The following is an 18,208-nucleotide window of genomic DNA, read 5'->3' as shown; positions in this document are numbered from 1 at the left end:
GCCTTCCTCTGGCCACATCTCCTTACCTGGCCCATGATTGTCACTGTCCCTTTGTCCCTGCCCTGGCCTGGGCTGAGGGCCCACCTGGCCTCAGAGCAATTTGCCCTGGATGGCAATGCTTCACTGAAATTCCACCGCAGACCCCAGGGGAAAGCAGACAGACACATGAGAGTCTGAAATCAGCAGGGAGAGGCGCCCCCCGACCACAGCCGAGTTTGGGAGGGACCTGCTGTCCGTAGGCAGCTCGTTGATCCACTTTCTGATCACTATTCCTCACTCATCACGAACCAAATAACGCTGGCCCCAACCCAGCCAGGCAGGCGGGAAGGCGGCTCCGTGTGTAGAGAGTAGAAAATGAGCCTGCCTGTGTTCATTCTAGGAGAGGAGGGAGTGAATGGTGTGCAATATCCCTGCGTACTGAGTAGGGACCAGGGGGCTGCTTTAATATTCTGCTGAATGTCGCGTTTCTTTTAACCCTTGCTGGAGAGATTTTCAGCCCACAGAGTCAGGCTCCTTCCTGTCAGGCCACTGGCAAAGTTTCCAGGCTGCAGCAAGGGAAGCCACGGCACCGGGGGTAAGTGGCTCCGGAAGGCCTGGGCGTCAGGGCCCTGCATACCTGGCTGGGGTCTGACACAATGGCACCCGCGGGCAGCTTCCGGCAAGCAGACAGGGACCTCTGGCTAGCCAAGAAGAGGGGCAGGGAGGAAACTGACCACGTCCTCATGCCTGCTGTGTTTCCATACGTTTGCTCTCCAAACTACTTCGCTTGCATGCACAGGAACCCAATGCCGAGAGCACGCTCCCCAAAGTGGGCACCCATCTCCTCTGAGACCCAGCCACTGAACCTCTGGGGGCGCAAAGAGCCGCGGGCCGGATCGAGCCTCGGACCTGCATGACGCCACCCCAATGCTGCAAGTCCAGTCTGGAATTGCCCTTGCAAATGCGCTCACCCTGCCTTTCCTGCCCGGTTTGGGGGTATATATCCCCTTGAATTTCCAATTTTAACTGCTCCCACACGTGTCTCTCAATAAGTCAAACCCAGGCATCCCTGCGCCAGGGTGTTGACGGCACTCCACACGGCTCCAGTCTTCTCCTGCACGTTCCAAAAAGCAAACCCCTCCTTGCTCCCCTCCCTACAAAGCCCAGCAGTCCATGAGGGCAGCAGGAGACTGAGGGCAGACAAAAAGCCACCTTCGGAAAAGCAAGCGAGAGCTTTCTAGGCATTAATCGCCGCACCCCCACGCCGCCACCAGAACAAACGTGGGATGCGGTGGTCTTCGCCAAAAGGGAAGGGAATCTTAGCCGCGCCTCAGGGCCCGGAATGCCCCTCCAGCTTCACTTCCAGAAGGGCAGAGCTTTCCGGAATGGCGGGGGGCACCAAACCATCTTGTTTGGGGGAGTTTCCACTGGGCAACCGGTCACAGTTTCGCGAGGAACGAGTAACAAGCGGAGCGAGCTCCCAGATGGGAACGCTGCGCGGTCGCCAAGAGCTGCTCTTCCCCGGCTTGGAGTCCCCCAGAGGAGTTCCACCCGGAGCAGGACACCGGAAAGTGGGGCTGCTAGCCGGACTGCGGCAGCGCATCACCCCTAGAGTTGGTTTTCTCCCGACAACTCCAACTCCGCTCTCCCGCGGAGCTGTGTTCCCAGGAGGCTGCCGCGGCCGCTGCTAGGCTGCGAAGAACAGGGGCGCGGGAAGGGGCGGGAGGCGGGGAACTGGGCCGGGATTTCCCACAGGGATTCGCGAGCGCTACTGAGCGCCCAGGCTCCCCGCTGCGCCGGGCACGGTGTCTTTGGAGCGCGCTTTCCCAGCCACCAAGCCGGAGGCACCGCCAAGTCTGAGCTGGCAGAGAGTGATGCTGCCCGACGACTCCCGGCCGCGGAGTATCCTCTCCGGGGTGGTGGAGAGGCTGGGAGACTTTAGGTAGGACCGACCACTCACCCCAGCCCACTCCTGTTCCGAGGCGAAAAGGGTTTCCACCTCTCCCCGACTGACCCTGGAAACGTGCAGTCCCGCAGGCGCCCGGACCACCAGACTGGTCCCCAAGGGTACGGCCAATGAACTCCACCCCTCTCCTTCGGTGGCCACTTGAGGGATACCACGGCAGAGCTTCTCCGGCCCCCGCGCGCAGTGCTTGCACGCCAAGCAGAGTCCACGAGCCCGTGGACTGCGAGCTGGGGAAAAGGAGGTGGCGCGCGGCTGCTCAGAAGCGTATCGGTGCCTGGGAGCAGACGGGCGCCAGTACTCCAAGAGCCGGATGGCCAGAGGCACCCCTTTCTCCCCAACGCCCAGCTCTGGCTCTGCCCAGAGCTAAGGAGCATGCACCGCAATGCAGCGGGCTCCGAGCTCTCCGAGCGGGGGCTGCGGGAGACCGAGGCTACCAGGGAGTGCCGGGGAGAGGAAGCCGGGGGACTCGCGAGCCAGTTTCGGGCGCTAAGAGCCAGCCGGGGGCGCTCTGGTGGGTGCCACCCAAGCCCCGCGCTCGGCAGCGGCCGAGGCTCCCAAACCTCCTTGCCCTCGGGTCCCGGGATGCCTGCACCGCAAAGCAGCCAGAGGAACCCCGCGAACGGCGGAGCACAGCAGTCCCGAGGCGGCCGGCACCAGCAGCCAACTTGCTCCATGGAGGGTACGTTACCTTCCATCGCAGCCACTGCGGATGCCAGGAGGAGCAGTAGCAGATAATCCAGGGCCATCGCCGGCCGGCGGCCCCCAGGCCGAGACCAAGCCGAGGCAGCAGCGCCGGGAGAGCGCCGCGTCCCGGGGCGCCGCTGCGCTCCCCGCGGGTGGCTTCTCGGTATCCTTTCGCGCTCTCGCCCGGACCGGACTTCCCGGAGCGCTGCGTGGGCGTGGGCAGGAGTGTGTAAGCGTGGGGCGGTGCGGGCGCGCGTGGGTATGGGTGTGCATGTGTGTGTGTGTGTGTTTATGGGAGAGGTGGGTGTGTGCGTGCGTGTGTGAGAGAGAGAGGGCGAGGGAGAACGAGCCTGGGAGAGCGCGCGAGAGCGAGTGCGTCCTGGTGTCACATTGCTAGCTACAGCGGAGCCTACGGGAGGACGGAGCCGGCCAGACTGACGCGGGAGGGAGCGGGATCCCCCACCATCAGCTCTCTCCCCACCCCTAACACCTCCTGTCCAATCAAGGAATCAAACCTGCAAAATTCCCCCGGCCAATCAGGCGCGAGCACCTCCTTACACTGGCATTGTTAGTTTAAGAAAAACTTTTGCTTGCAAGGCTGTGCGGGAGGGCTCGGAAGGCGCTAGGAGGGGTCCGGGCTCCCCCTCGTGGTGCTCTCGGAGAACCGCAGCGGCCCGCCCAACTCACCCTGTCCCCACCTAGGAGGCCCAGCGAAGGAGCTGGGGAGGCCTCGTGCCCTTACATCCCACCCAGGACTGGATCCGCTTTAAATGATCAAATGAGCCTTCTTTCATCTTCTCTGTGACAAGAGCACCCTGTCTACCCTGTTTAGAGCAATTCCAGGGGCGCACCCGTGCCTCTCCTCCAGAGCTCTTCACTCTCTAGCACGGGTTGGTATTTACTAATCGATTTTGTTTATCGTGGGGTCTCCCCCTTATTAAAATGGGGTCACCATTTTCGGATTCTTGCCTATTTTGTTCACTACAGAATCCACAGTTCACAGAACAGTGCCTGGCCTGTGGGAGGCATAGTACATGTCCGTCGAAAGAATGAATACTGTTCAGATAACCTGTGGGCACTTGCTCCAGGGTCCACAGGGAACCGGACTTGCTTCCTGTCCAACGTTTCGCAGTTCTTTTTCTGCAGAAGCCTCTGGTTGCCTTTAGTGTTCACTTCCCAGTGCATTGTGAACTTCCACAGAGGGCCCTGACCCCAGAGGACAGCTCAGCGTGGGGAGACCAGGAGTCACACAGTCAGCTATAAAACAGCAGAGCCTGCAAGAGGGCTCTCCCAGGCCGGTGCAAGGCGAGGTGCACTGTTGCTGCGGGCCAGGCCTTCAGTGTGGGTGGGAAGGACTTAGGCAGCAACTGGGGATGCAGCCTTGGAGGCAGGAGCAATTCTCCCAGGCTCAGCTCTCAGAGCTACACTTTATCTTCCTGTTTCTGGAGATGGTCAAGGGTTCTAAATCAGAAACTCACCTTGAGGCTGTTATATGTTATGCTGGAGATGTGTCCTTCCCTCCTCTCCCGCCCCCCCTACATACCTGATGATAGTCTGGTCCTACAGGGTCAGGGATGACCCGTTAGGTTCCCCACCCCTCCTCCTACGCCTCTCACCTTGGAGGCACCAATCCTTTCCCCTGGTCTGTTAATGAGCTAACAGTGGGCAGATGCGATATTTCCCTTTGGGATGACTCTCCTTTCTGGGCTTTTCTAAATCAGTTCCCCACACCCCCCACCTCTGCGTGTCTAGTCTCTCCTTTGCTGGGACTGCTTCCTCTCCACACAGCCAGACTCAAGTCCCCCAATCCTGACAATTCTTTCCTTCCCTGGCTCTGACTCAGGCTGCCTTCCTCCTCCCTTCCCCTCCCTCCTACCCCACCTCTGTGCCTGAAGGGAAGATGTCATCAACCTCCACCTTCTCATCATCCACCTTAATGCCACGTTAGCTGCCCTCTACGCCTCCACACCACCAGCTGTGTTGTGATGTCCCTGGAGCCACCTGATGTCACCCTGGGCAACAACCTGCTCCTAGTTAGCTGTCATCCTCCTGCACCGTCAGCACCTGCTGACATTGGTGTCCAGTAGATCTTCTGGGGCTCTGGCCCCAGTTTCCATGGTCCTGCTTCTCCTCCTACCCGTCTTGCCACTTCTTACTGTTCCCTCTGTTACCTCTTCAGCTTTCAAGAGAGGTATCCCCCAAACTCCATCCTTGGAGTTCGTCCTCCTGGGGTACATGGGCAACTCCTTGGCAGCTTCACTTGCTTTTTTACCCCCAGCCATCCCCTCATGGATGGACAGGTGGATGGATGGATGGGTGAGTTTCACACTCTTCCCTCCCCCTTTCACTATATCACAGTCACTTGGTAGGCATGTCTGGCAAAGCCCCCGCTCTGCCATGTCCTCCTCCTTATGCCCTTGTCCTATGCCTGTGCATCTGACCCAGTGTAAACCCATACTACCTTCCCCTGGACAACTGGAGAGTCTCCGAATGACAGTCCAGCTTCCCTCCCTCCCCTTAATCCCTCCAAACTCTGCTGCCAAACTCATCCTTCTCAAGCCAAGCTTGATCTTATCTCTTCCCTGCATAGCAACCTAGTGGCTCCTCACTGTCTGCTGAAGAGAGACTGACCACTCTAGCATGACATTCAGACGCTTTGTAAGCTCTCTGAAACCTGCCTTCTCAGCCCAGGCCCTGCTGGTCTTTCTCTGGGCCTAGGATATCCTCTTGCCATCTCCACAACCACAACCAGGCCAGTCATGTGCTCACCCACGTATTCAGGCAGGCCCTGTTCTAGCTGTGGGAACACAGTAGACAGCCCTTCTCTGAGGGGTCTTACCATGTGCTGGAAGGGTGGCAATAATAAGCAAATAGGCAGTGGCATGTCAGGTGCTGAGGAGAGCTCTGAAGAATCACAAAGCAGGAAGCAGCAAGAGAGTGACAGCAGCTAGTTAGACATGCTGGGAAGACCTTCTGTTTACTGAGCACCTTCCGCCACAAGCACTGTACTGGATGTTTACTTGCACAACTAAAATGAGTTGAATTGAATTTCCTGACCTCTATTCCTACCCAAATCCCACCTCTCCCAGGAAGCCTTTTCTTCTGTCCCTCTTCCTGATACCCTCATGTTATATTTCTGTGGGTACTGAATGGCTCTCTCAGACATGGCTGAAGGTATAAATGACCATTATCCAACTAACTGCAGAATGTCACACCTGGGAGTGCGCTTCGAGCCCACCAAGTACAGGGATTTCAAGTAGAACCCAGCTAGGGACTTTGAACTTGTGCCAGGATAAATACAGCAACATCACCAACTAGGCCCTCTAAAAATACTGATCCCTAGGCCTGTCAGTAGGGATGAGGTAGGCCCGTGATATGGTTTGGCTGTGTCCCCACACAAATCTCATCTTGAATTGTAGCTTCCATAATTCCCACGTGTCGTAAGCGGGACCTGGTGGAAGGTAATTGAATCACGGGGTGGGGTGGGGGGTTCCCATGCTGTTCTTGTGATAGTGAATAAGTCTCATGAGATCTGATGGTTTGATAAAGGGGAGGTCCCCCCTGCACACACACACACGCTCTCTCTTGCTTGCTGCCATGTGAGATGTGTCTTGCTTCCCCTTTGCTTTCCGTCATGATTGTGAGGCCTCCCCAGCCATGTGGAACTGTGAGTCAATTAAACCTCTTTCGTTTATAAATTACCCAGTCCCAGGTATATCTGTATTAGCAGCGTAAGAACAGACTAATACAGCCCATGAATGTGATTTCATATCCTCCCCTCCCCAATTGACTCTGCTGCATGATGAGGCTTGGAAGCTGCTGTTCTTGGTCCAAGAGCTTACAACTGCCCTGAGGCCTCCTCAGGGGATACTCATGAAAGTGGCCAAGGAATTGGGGCTTCAGACCTCACCTCTGCTCCAGTAGCTTTTTTATCTTTTTTACTGGGCATCTATATCAGGTTTTTTTTTTTTTTTTTTTTGAAGGAACTGTTCTTCAGCAGGAAAAGAAGGAGGGAGGGGAAGAGTAAGAGGAATTCAAGGAGAGGATTTGATTGGGTGGTGTAGGGAACATTAACTCATTGATGACTTCTAGAACATGCTGATGGCTCAGGCAAGAATAGTGTCAGTTTAGGGCTGCTTGTTAATTTCCCTAATAACTCAAGGTATTGACTTTTCTTGAGCAAGTTAAATATTAATTTAGCTTTGCAGAAGATTGATCTTTCTCTAGCAATGGGTTGTGATTTGTAAATATCCCTGAAGGCACCATTGGTTTGGGATTCCAAGCCTGGGTGCCTCTTTTCCCCTAGAGCATCTCCTTGGCAATTTTTTTTCTGTCTGATGTCAAATTCTCACTTATTTTCTTGATTAATCACTCAGCTATTTGATATCACTAAATCACTCCTTCAAAGTGACAGATGCTTGCTGCTAAGGCCAGCAGCTGAGGGCTCTCAGGCACCCAAGGGTGACTGAACTCTTTTGCTAAGACTCAGAGGCCCATCTGACTAGAAGGCTTTGGGGCAGTCAACCAGTTCACTCCCTACCTCTAAACAGTTTTGTGTCTAAATGTTTGGAAAGCATTTCTAGTGAAAGCAATTGCACAATTTCCCTTGATAATTCTACCCAATATAAAGCTATTCTATTAGAATTTTCCTCCTCACTTATAACCCACATCATATGTGTGTGTGTGTATATATATGTGTGTGTGTGTGTGTGTATATGTATATATATATAAAACCTTTTTTCATTCACTACTTATTAGTGAAAAAGGTACACAAATAGCATCCATCCTGTGTATGTCACTTGCATATCTTGTACATGAGAAGATTTTGTTGCCCCATCCTATCCTTTCCCTTTGAAATACTGCTTTACCGCATAAATAAAAGGTTCAGTTACACACTCCATGACCCAGGTGACCTTTAATTAGATTCTTAAGCTGCAGGACATATTTTCATCAATTATTTTTTGAGAGGCAGGTGGAACCTTTAAGATTTATTCGAAACACTTTAATATGGGTAACAGGCAAATAACAAAAAACTTCCTTTCCCTATTTTGTTCTTTCTTCCAACATTTATTCAGCAGCAATTCTGTGCCAGTTGTCTGTGAAGTGCTAGGGACCCAGTGATGGCTGAGACCCAGTCCCTCCCTTTAAGGATCTCATGGTCTCCCAATGGAGATGGTAAAAAAATTAAATGTATTATGGGACTTTTCATCCAAAATGGTCTCTAGCTAGAGGCCTTCAACAAGCCTCTCCTTGCTTCTCAGGAAAATACCTCAGCAAATCCAGACAAATATGAAGAATTATAAAACAAGGTGAACAAACACTGATAGACAACCTAATTGCCAGGATGTGGAAGAAACTGACAATACTTATAAGGTACATCAAGCTGGATTGAGAAAAATCTATCAAGCGTATGTATGACATATGCCAAGTTCTCTTTTTTAAAAGAGAAGCTGCTTTAAAGACATGGCTAGGAAGGCATATTGTAATTCCCTCTCTGTCGATACTTGACTCAGACACTCAGGATCTCTACTAACCAGAGAATGGAGTAAATATCTATCATCACCATTGTTGTTCAGTTTCAAGCCAAGCAAAGAACAGTTTCCCTGATCATCCTCTTCCCTTCCTTAGTGTCTTCCACATCTAGAATAGCTTAAAAATGAAATACACAACTGGATAGATGGATGGGCTGATGAAGACACAATGCATTCTTCAGGTAAAAAACAGTCAAGAGGCTGGAACAGTCACATTAATGACTGTACTGTGACAGTACAGCCTGCTGACTAGAGTTTTTCCTGGGATACAGCATGTCAGAGCACCAGAGAATTGGGATGGTGGTTGGAGAAAGATGCTACCTCAGTAGAGAAGACATACACTAGATGAAGCCTGTTGGCAACTGGCAATTAAGCATTGCTGTAGGTTTATAAAGGCGATTCAGCGATCAAGCAAGTAGACAGCTAGAGGATCGAAGGCCAACCCACTCATCCTGCCTACCAAAATACACTGAGAATTAATGAGTCTTTCCCTTCTCAAGGAGGAGTGAAGAGAAGTCAGGACACCTCAGGGACCTATTACAACACTGCAAAACCAGGAGCAGCACCTTCAAGACCCAGATGAGGAGCATCCTTTTGAAAATGAAGTTCTGCAGAGTCTAGAGACATTTTCAGGAAACTTCTTGGCACACATGAAGACATAAATTCGAATATAGAGAAACAAACTTATGAGAAAACAGGTTAAACAGAAAAGACAACAGAATAAAAGAAGAGGGGAGGAGAAGGGGATAGGAAGTGTTTTAAGGAAGCAAAAATGCAGTGTCAGAATTCAACTCCACATTGGTGTGTCAGTCAAGAGTACATTTGTTGCTGCTGAACATTGAATGGATGATATGAAAGATAAACTCGAGAAGCTTCCCAAAAATGCATACAACATGAACAAAAAAGAAAAATGGAAACAGAGAATACAAAACAAGCAGAAGATAGAAAATGGGGAACCAACTTATATAAAATTGTGCTAGTTGCTTGCAAGGTTCTGGGGACCTTAAAGGGTCCCCAAAAGAGTTCTGAGAAGAGTTCAGAGTTCTTTAAAAAGAGACCAGTACAAATGCCATGAAAGTAATGACAAAGCTATCAAAGCATAAAATTTTTCTTAGCTGAGTAAAGACTTCATATATCGTCACATCTAGAAAATGTTTTTGAACCATATGGATTTTTTAAAAGAAATTTTACATCTATTCAAGAACACACACAAACAGACACATTCATGGCCACATAGGAAAACAGGATACCTACAGTGGACTAAATATCATTAATTTCAGAACACTAAATTCTAGGGAAAAAATGAAGCAAGAGCTATAGACTTTGGGTTTTTCTTGGTTTTGTTTGTTGGTTTCGCTTGGTTTTTTTTAGCAATAGAGTTTTTAAGAGGGAAAATTTGTAACACAAAATATATATAAATCCAGCAAGTTGAAAGCAACAAACATTTTCAGGTCTCAGAAAATTTGCAACACTTTAGAAAAAAATTTACTTAAAAATATATTCCAATTGATAAAGAGATGAAATTTGGTGTCAAGCAATAAAATCAATTGAAATAGATGTCTAAATATTTGCAGACTGCTTTTAATGTTTTTTTAATTCATCCTGCATAACTGCGACTTTGTACCATTTGACCTATATCTCTCCTTTTCTACACCCCCCTCCCCCCCCCGCCCGCTACCTGGTAACCACTGATCTACTCTCTGTTTCTATGTATTTCACTTTTAAAAATAGATTCCATGGCCGGGTGCAGTGGCTCACACCTGTAATCCCAGCAATCTGGGAGGCCGAGGCAGGCGGATCACCTGAAGTCAGGAGTTCAAGACCAGCCTGGCCAGCATGGTGAAACCCCATCTCTACTAAAAATACAAAAATTAGCCGGGCTTGGTGGCAGGCACCTGTAATCCCAGCTACTCGGGAGGCTGAGGCAGGAGAATCGCTTGAAGCCAGAAGGCAGAGGTTGCAGTGAGCCAAGATCACACCACTGCACTCCAGCCTGGGGGATAAGAGCGAGACTCTGTCTAAAAAAAAAAAGACTGAGATGATGCAGTATTTTTCTTTTTGTGTCTGCTTTATTTCACTTAGCACAATGTCCTTCAGGTTCAGCATGTTGTTATATATGGCATGATCTTCTTTTTTAAGGCTGAATAATATTTCTGTGAGTGTTGTGTGTGTGTGTGTGTGTGTGTGTGTGTATATCATAATTTCTTTATCCACTCATCCATTGATGGACACAGGTTGTTTCCATATCTTGGCCATTGTGAATAATGCTGCAGTGAACATGGAAGTGCAGATACCTCTACAAGGTTCTGATTACATTTCCTTTTAGTATAAATCAAGAAGAGGGATTTCTGGTTCATGTGGTAGTTTTATTTTTAATTTTTTGAGCAAACTTCATACTGTTTTCCATAATGACTACACCAATTTACCTTCCAACCAAGAGTGTGTCCTTGTCTCCGCACCCTCATGAACACTTGCCCCTTATTTTGTTTGCTAATAGCCATTCTAACAGGTGCGAGGTGATATCTCATGGCTTTTATTTCAATTTCCCTATTGATTAGTTTAATACCTTTTCATATACCTGCTGGCCACGTTTATGTCTTCCTTGGAGAAATGTCTGTTCAGGTTATTTGCCCATTTTTAGTTGGGTTATTTGTTTTTTGTTTTTTGGAGGTTTTTTTAATATTGAATTGTGTGAGCTCCTTATATATTTTGGATATTAACCCCTTTTCAGATATATGGTCCATGAATATGTTCTCCTAGTCTGTAGGCTGCCTATTTTATTGATTGTTTCTTTTGCTGTGCAACAACTTTTTAGTCTGATGTAGTCTCACTTGTTTATTTTTACTTTTGTTGCCAAAGCTTTTTGTGTGATGTCCAAAAAAATCACTGCCAACGCTGATGTCAAGGATCCTTTTCTCTGTTTTCTTTAGGAGTTTCACAGTTTCAGGTCTTATGTTTAGGTCCTTAATCCATTTTGAGTTGATTTCTGTGTGTGGTATAAGAAAAGGGTCCAAATTAGTTTGTTTGCATGTAGATATCCAGTTTTCCCAATACAATTTGTTGAAAATACTCCCTTTTTCCCTTGTATCTTCTTAATGTTCTTGTCAAAAACTAGTTGACCATACATGCTTGGGTTTATTTCCAGGCTTTCTGTTTCGTTCCATTGGTCTATGTGTCTGTTCTTACACCAGTCCAAAACTATTTTGATTACTATAGCTTTGTAACACCACTTGAAATCAGGAGGTGTGATGCCTCCAACTTTGTTTTCCATTCTTAAGATTGCTTTGGCTCTTCGGGGTCTTTCATGGTTTTATATGAATTTTAGAATTGTGTTTTCTATTTCTGTGATGAATGCCATGGGAATTTTGATAGGAATTGTATTGAATCTATATATTACTTTGGGCAGTATGGACATTTTAACAATATTAATTCTTCCATCCCATGAACATGAGATATCTTAGCATTTATTTGTCTTTTTCAGATTCTCTCATGAATGTGTTGTAGTTTTTAGTGTACAGATTTTTCACCTTCTCAGTTAAACTTATTCCTAAGTATTTTATTCATTTTTTTACTATTGTAAATGGGATTTTCTTGATTTCTTTTCCAGATAGGTTGTTACTGGTGTGAATATATACAACTGATTTTTGTATGTTAGTTTTGTGTCCCTTTAAATTAAAATAAAATGTAAAAAGTAATCTCAATAAAGAACATTCATACTGTTAAAACTTTAATTACTAAAGCCTAGATCCAATACTTTAAATTACATTAATTAGGACCAAAGAGAAGAGGAATATGGGGAGAAGGAGAAGAAGTAGAAAGCTATCTGACATTCCTTGTTTACTTAGGAGGAATTGAGACTCTTAGAAATACTGATTTAAAATAGCTAAACTTGGTTTAAAAATGGCTTCAAATACTGAAAGGCTTTTAAAATTATACTCTGAATAAATATATATATATATACCTTTGAAAATACTAGAGAAAATAAAAACAAAATATAACTCCTATTTTAAAAATTATTTTATTTATTTATTGTTTGTAAAAGCCAGGCTGTAGGGATGACTACAGTCAGGGACCTGCCACCAGACACAGCCCAACCCCAACCCCTATTAAAAAAAACAAAAGAAAGAAAGAATGAAAAAAATTGAAAAAACACGAATAGAAAGAAAGTTACTATTTAAGCAATAAAAATTTGTAAGAAATTACAGAAATCACTTCCAATAAGAAATATGAATGAATTGGGTCGGGCGCCGTGGCTCACACTTGTAACCCCAGCACTTTGGGAGGCCGAGGTGGGCGGATCACCTGAAGTCAGGAGTTCAAGACCAGCCTGAGCAAGATGGTGAAACCCCGTCTCTACTAAAAATACAAAAATTAGCCAGGCCTGGTGGCACACGTCTGTAGTCCCAGCAACTCGAGAGACTGAGGCAGGAGAATCACTTGAGCCTGGGAGGTGGAGGTTGTAGTGAGCTGAGATCATGCCACTGCATTCCAGCCTGGGCAACAGAGCAAGACTCCATTAAAAAAAAAAAAAAAGAAGAAGAGGAAGAAAAAGAAAAGAAAAGAAAAGAAAAGAAAGAAAAATGAATGAATTGAACCTTGATTAAAAGATAAGCACTTTTTGGCTAAAAAATGTCATTGTATCATACCTCAAAGGGAAAATAAATAGTAAAAAAAAAAAACCTTTCATTTGTGCCAATATTATAGACAAAATAACCCACACAACTCTTAATAAAAACATCTAGAAAAATTCAATAATATGTGAAATAGCTGCTTGTGAATGTATTGCAGAACCATAAGAAGTATCCCCAAGAGCATAGAAACAAAGAGGTACAAAAAGCCAGAATGATGAATCTGGGAGCTTACACTGCAGGGATTGATTCCCCAATCTGGGAAACATAATGACTTGAATTTTAATAGAAACACAGGTTGGAAACAAGATTTTAAATGAATACAAGGAAGAAAGTTGGAACTAAGACAACGGCATAAATCTGAAGCTTTAAATTGCAACACCTTCATTGAAAGAATAGAGGAAAGGAAAAGTTTACTCACTGTCCTAAAGCAGAACAAGGATGCTTGCCACTCTTGGCTTGGGTGGAGTGAGTAAGACAAAATAATTTCCCCTCAGAATTCTTATCATAGGCCTTCACTCATATGGATTTCAAATTCAAATTTATGCTACTTGAATAATCTCAGATCTCCCAAGCCAAGAACTCAACTGAAAAAAGCAGTTATAAGTAGATAATACCCTGGGAACATTAGAGGGAAGAAAATGCAAGAGGCACACAAAGTCCACAGAATCCCCAAAACAACATTAGACCCCTATTATAGAACTATCAAAGAAACACTTTTAGATATCAGTATTTTAAATAAAAAAGGAAGACACTATAAAAAGAATCTATAGATTTCAGAGAGAACCACATAGAACAGGAAAAATTTTAAAAAGACATTGAAATTAAAAACTAAATGAATAGGTTTAAGAGATTAAAATGCTTGAAGAGTTATCTACTGAACTTTGAATTAATTTTTCAAAATTAACTATAATGTAACACAGAAAAGCAAAGAGATATAAAATCTTAAAAACCATTGAGAAATATGGGTGATGCATAATTTATTTAATACTTAAGAGAAAATAATGGAAGGAATGGGTGGATAAGGAATACTTAAAGAAACAATGGCAGATAAATTTCTGAACTGACGAACAAATGAATTATTCAGATTCAAGAAGCAGATTTAAGAAGTCCTGAGCAGAATAAACAAAAAAAAAATTCCTAACTAGACAAATCATAATGAAACTAAAAGACACCAAAGATAGGGGAAAAAAAATCTTTAAAGTTATCAGACAGAAATGAGAAGTTGCTCACATGAAATGATAACTAGACTTCTCAGCAGCAAGATGTACATATAAAAAGAAAATAAAATTATATATAAAATTTTAAATTCTAAAATTGTATATACCTAAATTTCTATATCCAGATAAATTTGTATTCAAGACTAAGAGCAAAAAAAAAAAATTTGTAAAGACATTTTAAAGTAAGACTGAGGGAATTTACCACTAAGACACTATCTCTAAGAGATTTACTAAAGGAACTATTTCAGGAATGAAGGAAATAATTCAGAAAAGCAAAGTTAGAGGAAAGTTTACTTGTTTACCCAATGGTAAACATGTGGGTGAATCATTAGTGTTTCTAAAAACAAGATAACACTAAAATGTTGAATAACAGCATTTAAGATGGGAGTTGGAAAGCTGAAAGTTTTCTAATACCCTGGTACCATTCCGAAAGCAAGCAGAAATATTGAATAATTTTAGATGTTGTCAAATCAACCATGCTTTAAACTGTTAAAGGTGACCACTGCTAGATAAGCAGAAGAAAAAAAGAGGATTAATGAAAATTAATCAGTACAATAGAAAGTAGGAATAAAAAAGCAAACTGTATATAAAGCACAAACTGAGATAATGGAAATAAATCTAAAATTACTAGCAATCAGAATAAATAAAACTGAAATAAACTCATCATTTAAAAGACAAACATCAGATTGGTTAAGAATAAACCCAGTTATATACTGTTGGAAGAAATACATCCAAAAGCATGATGACTCACATGTGTTCGAAGTAAACAGATAAGAAAAAAAAACAGGTAAATATTATTTTTTAAAACTGGGATAACTAGACTAATGCCAAACAAAATAAATATTAAGATAAAAGCATTATTAATAATAAAAAGGATCATTACATAATAATAAATGGAATAATTCTTTTAGGAACACAATAAATTCTGAGTTTCTATGTACCTAAGACACAGCCTCAAATTATATAAAGAATAAAAAGGCAGAATCTCAAGAAAAAATGGACAAATCTCTCATTAGAAAGTGATTTTAACATAATTCATTTTGTTATTTATAAATCAGGCAGATGAAAATTGGTAAGTAAATGGAAGAAAGCAACAACTTAATTTAATTTAGTGGATGTATAGAGCCCTATCCAATCACGAGCAATTTTACATTCTTCTCCAGTAGATGTGGAACAATTGCAAAACCTGATGACTTACCACCAAACAGCAAGGCTCAATAAAGACTAAATAATTTGTCACACAGATCATATTCTCTGACCTCAACGCAATTTAATCAGAAATCAATAACCAAAGAAACTTTGAAAAATGCATTTAAATAAACTTTAAATAAGGACTCATAAGGGGTACTGAAAAATATTTAAAATTTAATGATAATTATAACACTACCATTCAAAACCTTGGCATGCAGCTAAAGTGGTATCTACAGGAAATTTATACCTTACCTTGGAACATTAGAAAGAATATTAGAATAGAAGAAAATTGATAAGATAAATATGTAAACATGGAAATGAAAAATAAAGAAATTATCAACAAGGCTCCCACATCTCAAAGCTTACTCACTGAAAAAAATAAACTAATAAAATACAAAAAAACTTCTGCCAAGACTGTGCTAGTTTGCAAGAGGTGGGGTGGAGTGTATCATGGGAGAAAACAAAATTAAATAATGTTATGGATGGAAAAGAGGGCATACGGATAGAGTAAAACTTTAAAACAGTAGAAAATACTGTGAACCATTTGAATGAAATAGCAATTTTTCTTGAGAAGAAAATACAATATATCAAACCTGATTCACAATAAAAAATAGAATATTTGAGTAGATTGATTTTCACAAAAGAATTTGAATCAGTAATTAAAAATCTACCCACCAAAAAAAGAAACAACATTAAGTCTAAACGGTTTTGTTAGTGGGTTCTAATCCAAACACTCAAGGATGTATTTCCTGAATGATGTTAGGAAGCTGACATAATCCTTGTCCCAGGATTGAAAAAGTTGTCTAATTTTAGAGAAATCTATTGTCCCATTTACTGATTAAAGGACAAAACATATATATGATCATCTCAATAGGCACAGACAGAATATTTGATTAAAACTCAGAACATTTTCACAACTTAAAAATATTTAATAAAATAATAGAAAGGGACTTGAGACATGGTTTCTATCCAAACCCCAGAGAAAACATTACATTTCATGGCAAAACATCAGACGCATTCTCTTTAAAGTTGGGAAGAAGAAAGGATGCCTACTCTCCTTGTTTCCAGTCAACATTACACTGCTGGTCTGAGCTAGCGCTGTAAGACATAAAAGAGAGATGAAAAATATAAGGAGAGGACAGAAAGAAAGAAAACTACATTAGGCCACAGACAGCAAGATTTTGTAGAAAACCCAAGAGACTGTACAGGGAAATCATTAGACCAAACAAAAATCATGAGCAAGTTTGCTAGTTACAAAGTCAATATATAAAAATCTGTTGCTTTCTTAAACATCAGCAACAAATAAGAATAAGTAATTTTTTAACAATGCAGCATTTTTTCTCCTACTACTTTTACTTTAGGTTCCAGGAGTACATGTACAGGTTTGTTACGTGGGTAAATGAGGCTTGGTGTACAAATGATCCATCACCCAGGTAGTGAGCGTAGTACCCTGATGGGTAGCCCTGCAGCCCACCACCCCCTCCCACCTTCCTCACTGAAGCCGTCCCCAGTGTCTGTTGTTCCCATCTTTGTGTCCACGTGAATAATACAGCATTTCAATGGCAATAAAAACTCTAATATATCTTGGAACAAATCAAGAAAGTTTGTAAAGGCCTTATAAAAAAATAAAAATTTATTAAACAACATTTAAATAACTGGAGAGAGATACTGTGTTTATGGGTGAGAAATCTCATGGCTATTATCCCCAATTTTTCCTATAGATTCAATACAAATACGAAAAAAACCTATAATATTTTTGAAGAATTTGACAATTTGACCCTAAAGTTCAAAAGCACAGGCAAGAATAACGAAGACAATTTTGAAGACAGACAGAATGGAAGGCCTTGCCTTACCAGCTATCAAAACTTATTATAAAGCTACAATAATTAAAACAATATGGAATTGATATAGAGATTTAGGATCAATGTATATATGAAAACTCCATGTCAAGGGAAGTATTACAAAATGGTGAGAAAGAATAAACTATTCAATAAGCATTGCCAAGACAATCTGAAAAATAAAATTTGATTCCTTTCTCACACAAATATCAATTCCAGGTGGACTGAAAACCAATATTAAAAGGAAGACTTCATAATATTTTTAAATATAACATAGGAGAATAGCTAAATGAATGGGCTGTAAGGAGGAGAATGTCATAAACAGGACACAAAAAGCACAAACTACAAAGGAAAATACAGATACACTTGATTAATAAAATGAAAACTCTGATGCAAAAAGACACCATAAACATAGTTAAGCCACACACTAAGAGAAACTATCTGCAACTTAATTTAAAAAGTATTGGTATCTAGAATATATAAAGAATTTCTATAAATCAATATGAAATAAATGTGTCAAAAGCACCCAAGTGCTCGCGTTGATAGCACATTACTAAAATTGGAATGATACAGATTAGCATGGCTCCTCTGCAAAGGTAACACGCAAATTTGTGAAGCACTCCATATTTTTATACCACATACAAAAGGACAAAGGCTGTATGTCTCCACTTACATGAAATATCCAGAGTAGGTGAATGCACAGAGACAGCAAATAGATTAGTGGTTACCAGGGGATGGGGGAAGAGGAATCGGGAGTTATTGCTTAATGAGTACAGAGTTTCTGTTTGGAATGATAAAAGGGCTTTGGAAATAAATAGTCGTGATGATTGCATAGCATTGTGAATTATACAGTTAAAATGGCTGAAAAGAAAATTTTATATTATATATTTTGACTACAAAAAAGCATCCAGTGTTAAAAAGGGGGCAAAAGATTCAAACAGACATTTCAGATACAAGTAACTATGAATAAGCTAACAATATCTGAAAAAATGTACAACCTCATTTGATAATGAAAACAATACTGAGATAATGCTTCTCACCCACTGATAGGTAAACATAATAAAGTCAGACAATAGCTAGGGTCCGTAGAATACAGAGCAACAAGAGCTGTCATAAAATGCCGGTAGGAGTGTAAATTGCTTCAAAGGTTTTGGATAGGAGTATGGCATCA

At 42.9% G+C, this 18,208-nt stretch overlaps 1 protein-coding gene and 1 pseudogene across 1 annotated transcript in view; one reads left to right on the top strand and one right to left on the bottom strand.

Moving 5' to 3' along the window:
- The window catches only part of EPHB1 (EPH receptor B1), a 473,721-nt gene extending 470,448 nt beyond the window's left edge, over nucleotides 1–3,273 (bottom strand). The window contains exon 1 of the mRNA XM_055383292.2: nucleotides 2,634–3,273. Within this exon, the coding sequence (XP_055239267.1) occupies nucleotides 2,634–2,691 (58 nt within the window). The 5' untranslated portion in view covers nucleotides 2,692–3,273. The remainder of the gene's footprint in view (nucleotides 1–2,633) is intronic.
- Nucleotides 3,274–17,567: 14,294 nt separating this feature from the next.
- Nucleotides 17,568–17,668, top strand: LOC115934140 (uncharacterized; annotated as a pseudogene).
- Nucleotides 17,669–18,208: the final 540 nt, after the last annotated feature.

This window comes from Gorilla gorilla, chromosome 2 (genome assembly GCF_029281585.2).
Source record: "Gorilla gorilla gorilla isolate KB3781 chromosome 2, NHGRI_mGorGor1-v2.1_pri, whole genome shotgun sequence".
NCBI lineage: Eukaryota > Metazoa > Chordata > Mammalia > Primates > Hominidae > Gorilla > Gorilla gorilla.
This window is presented reverse-complemented; position numbering and strand designations above follow the sequence as displayed.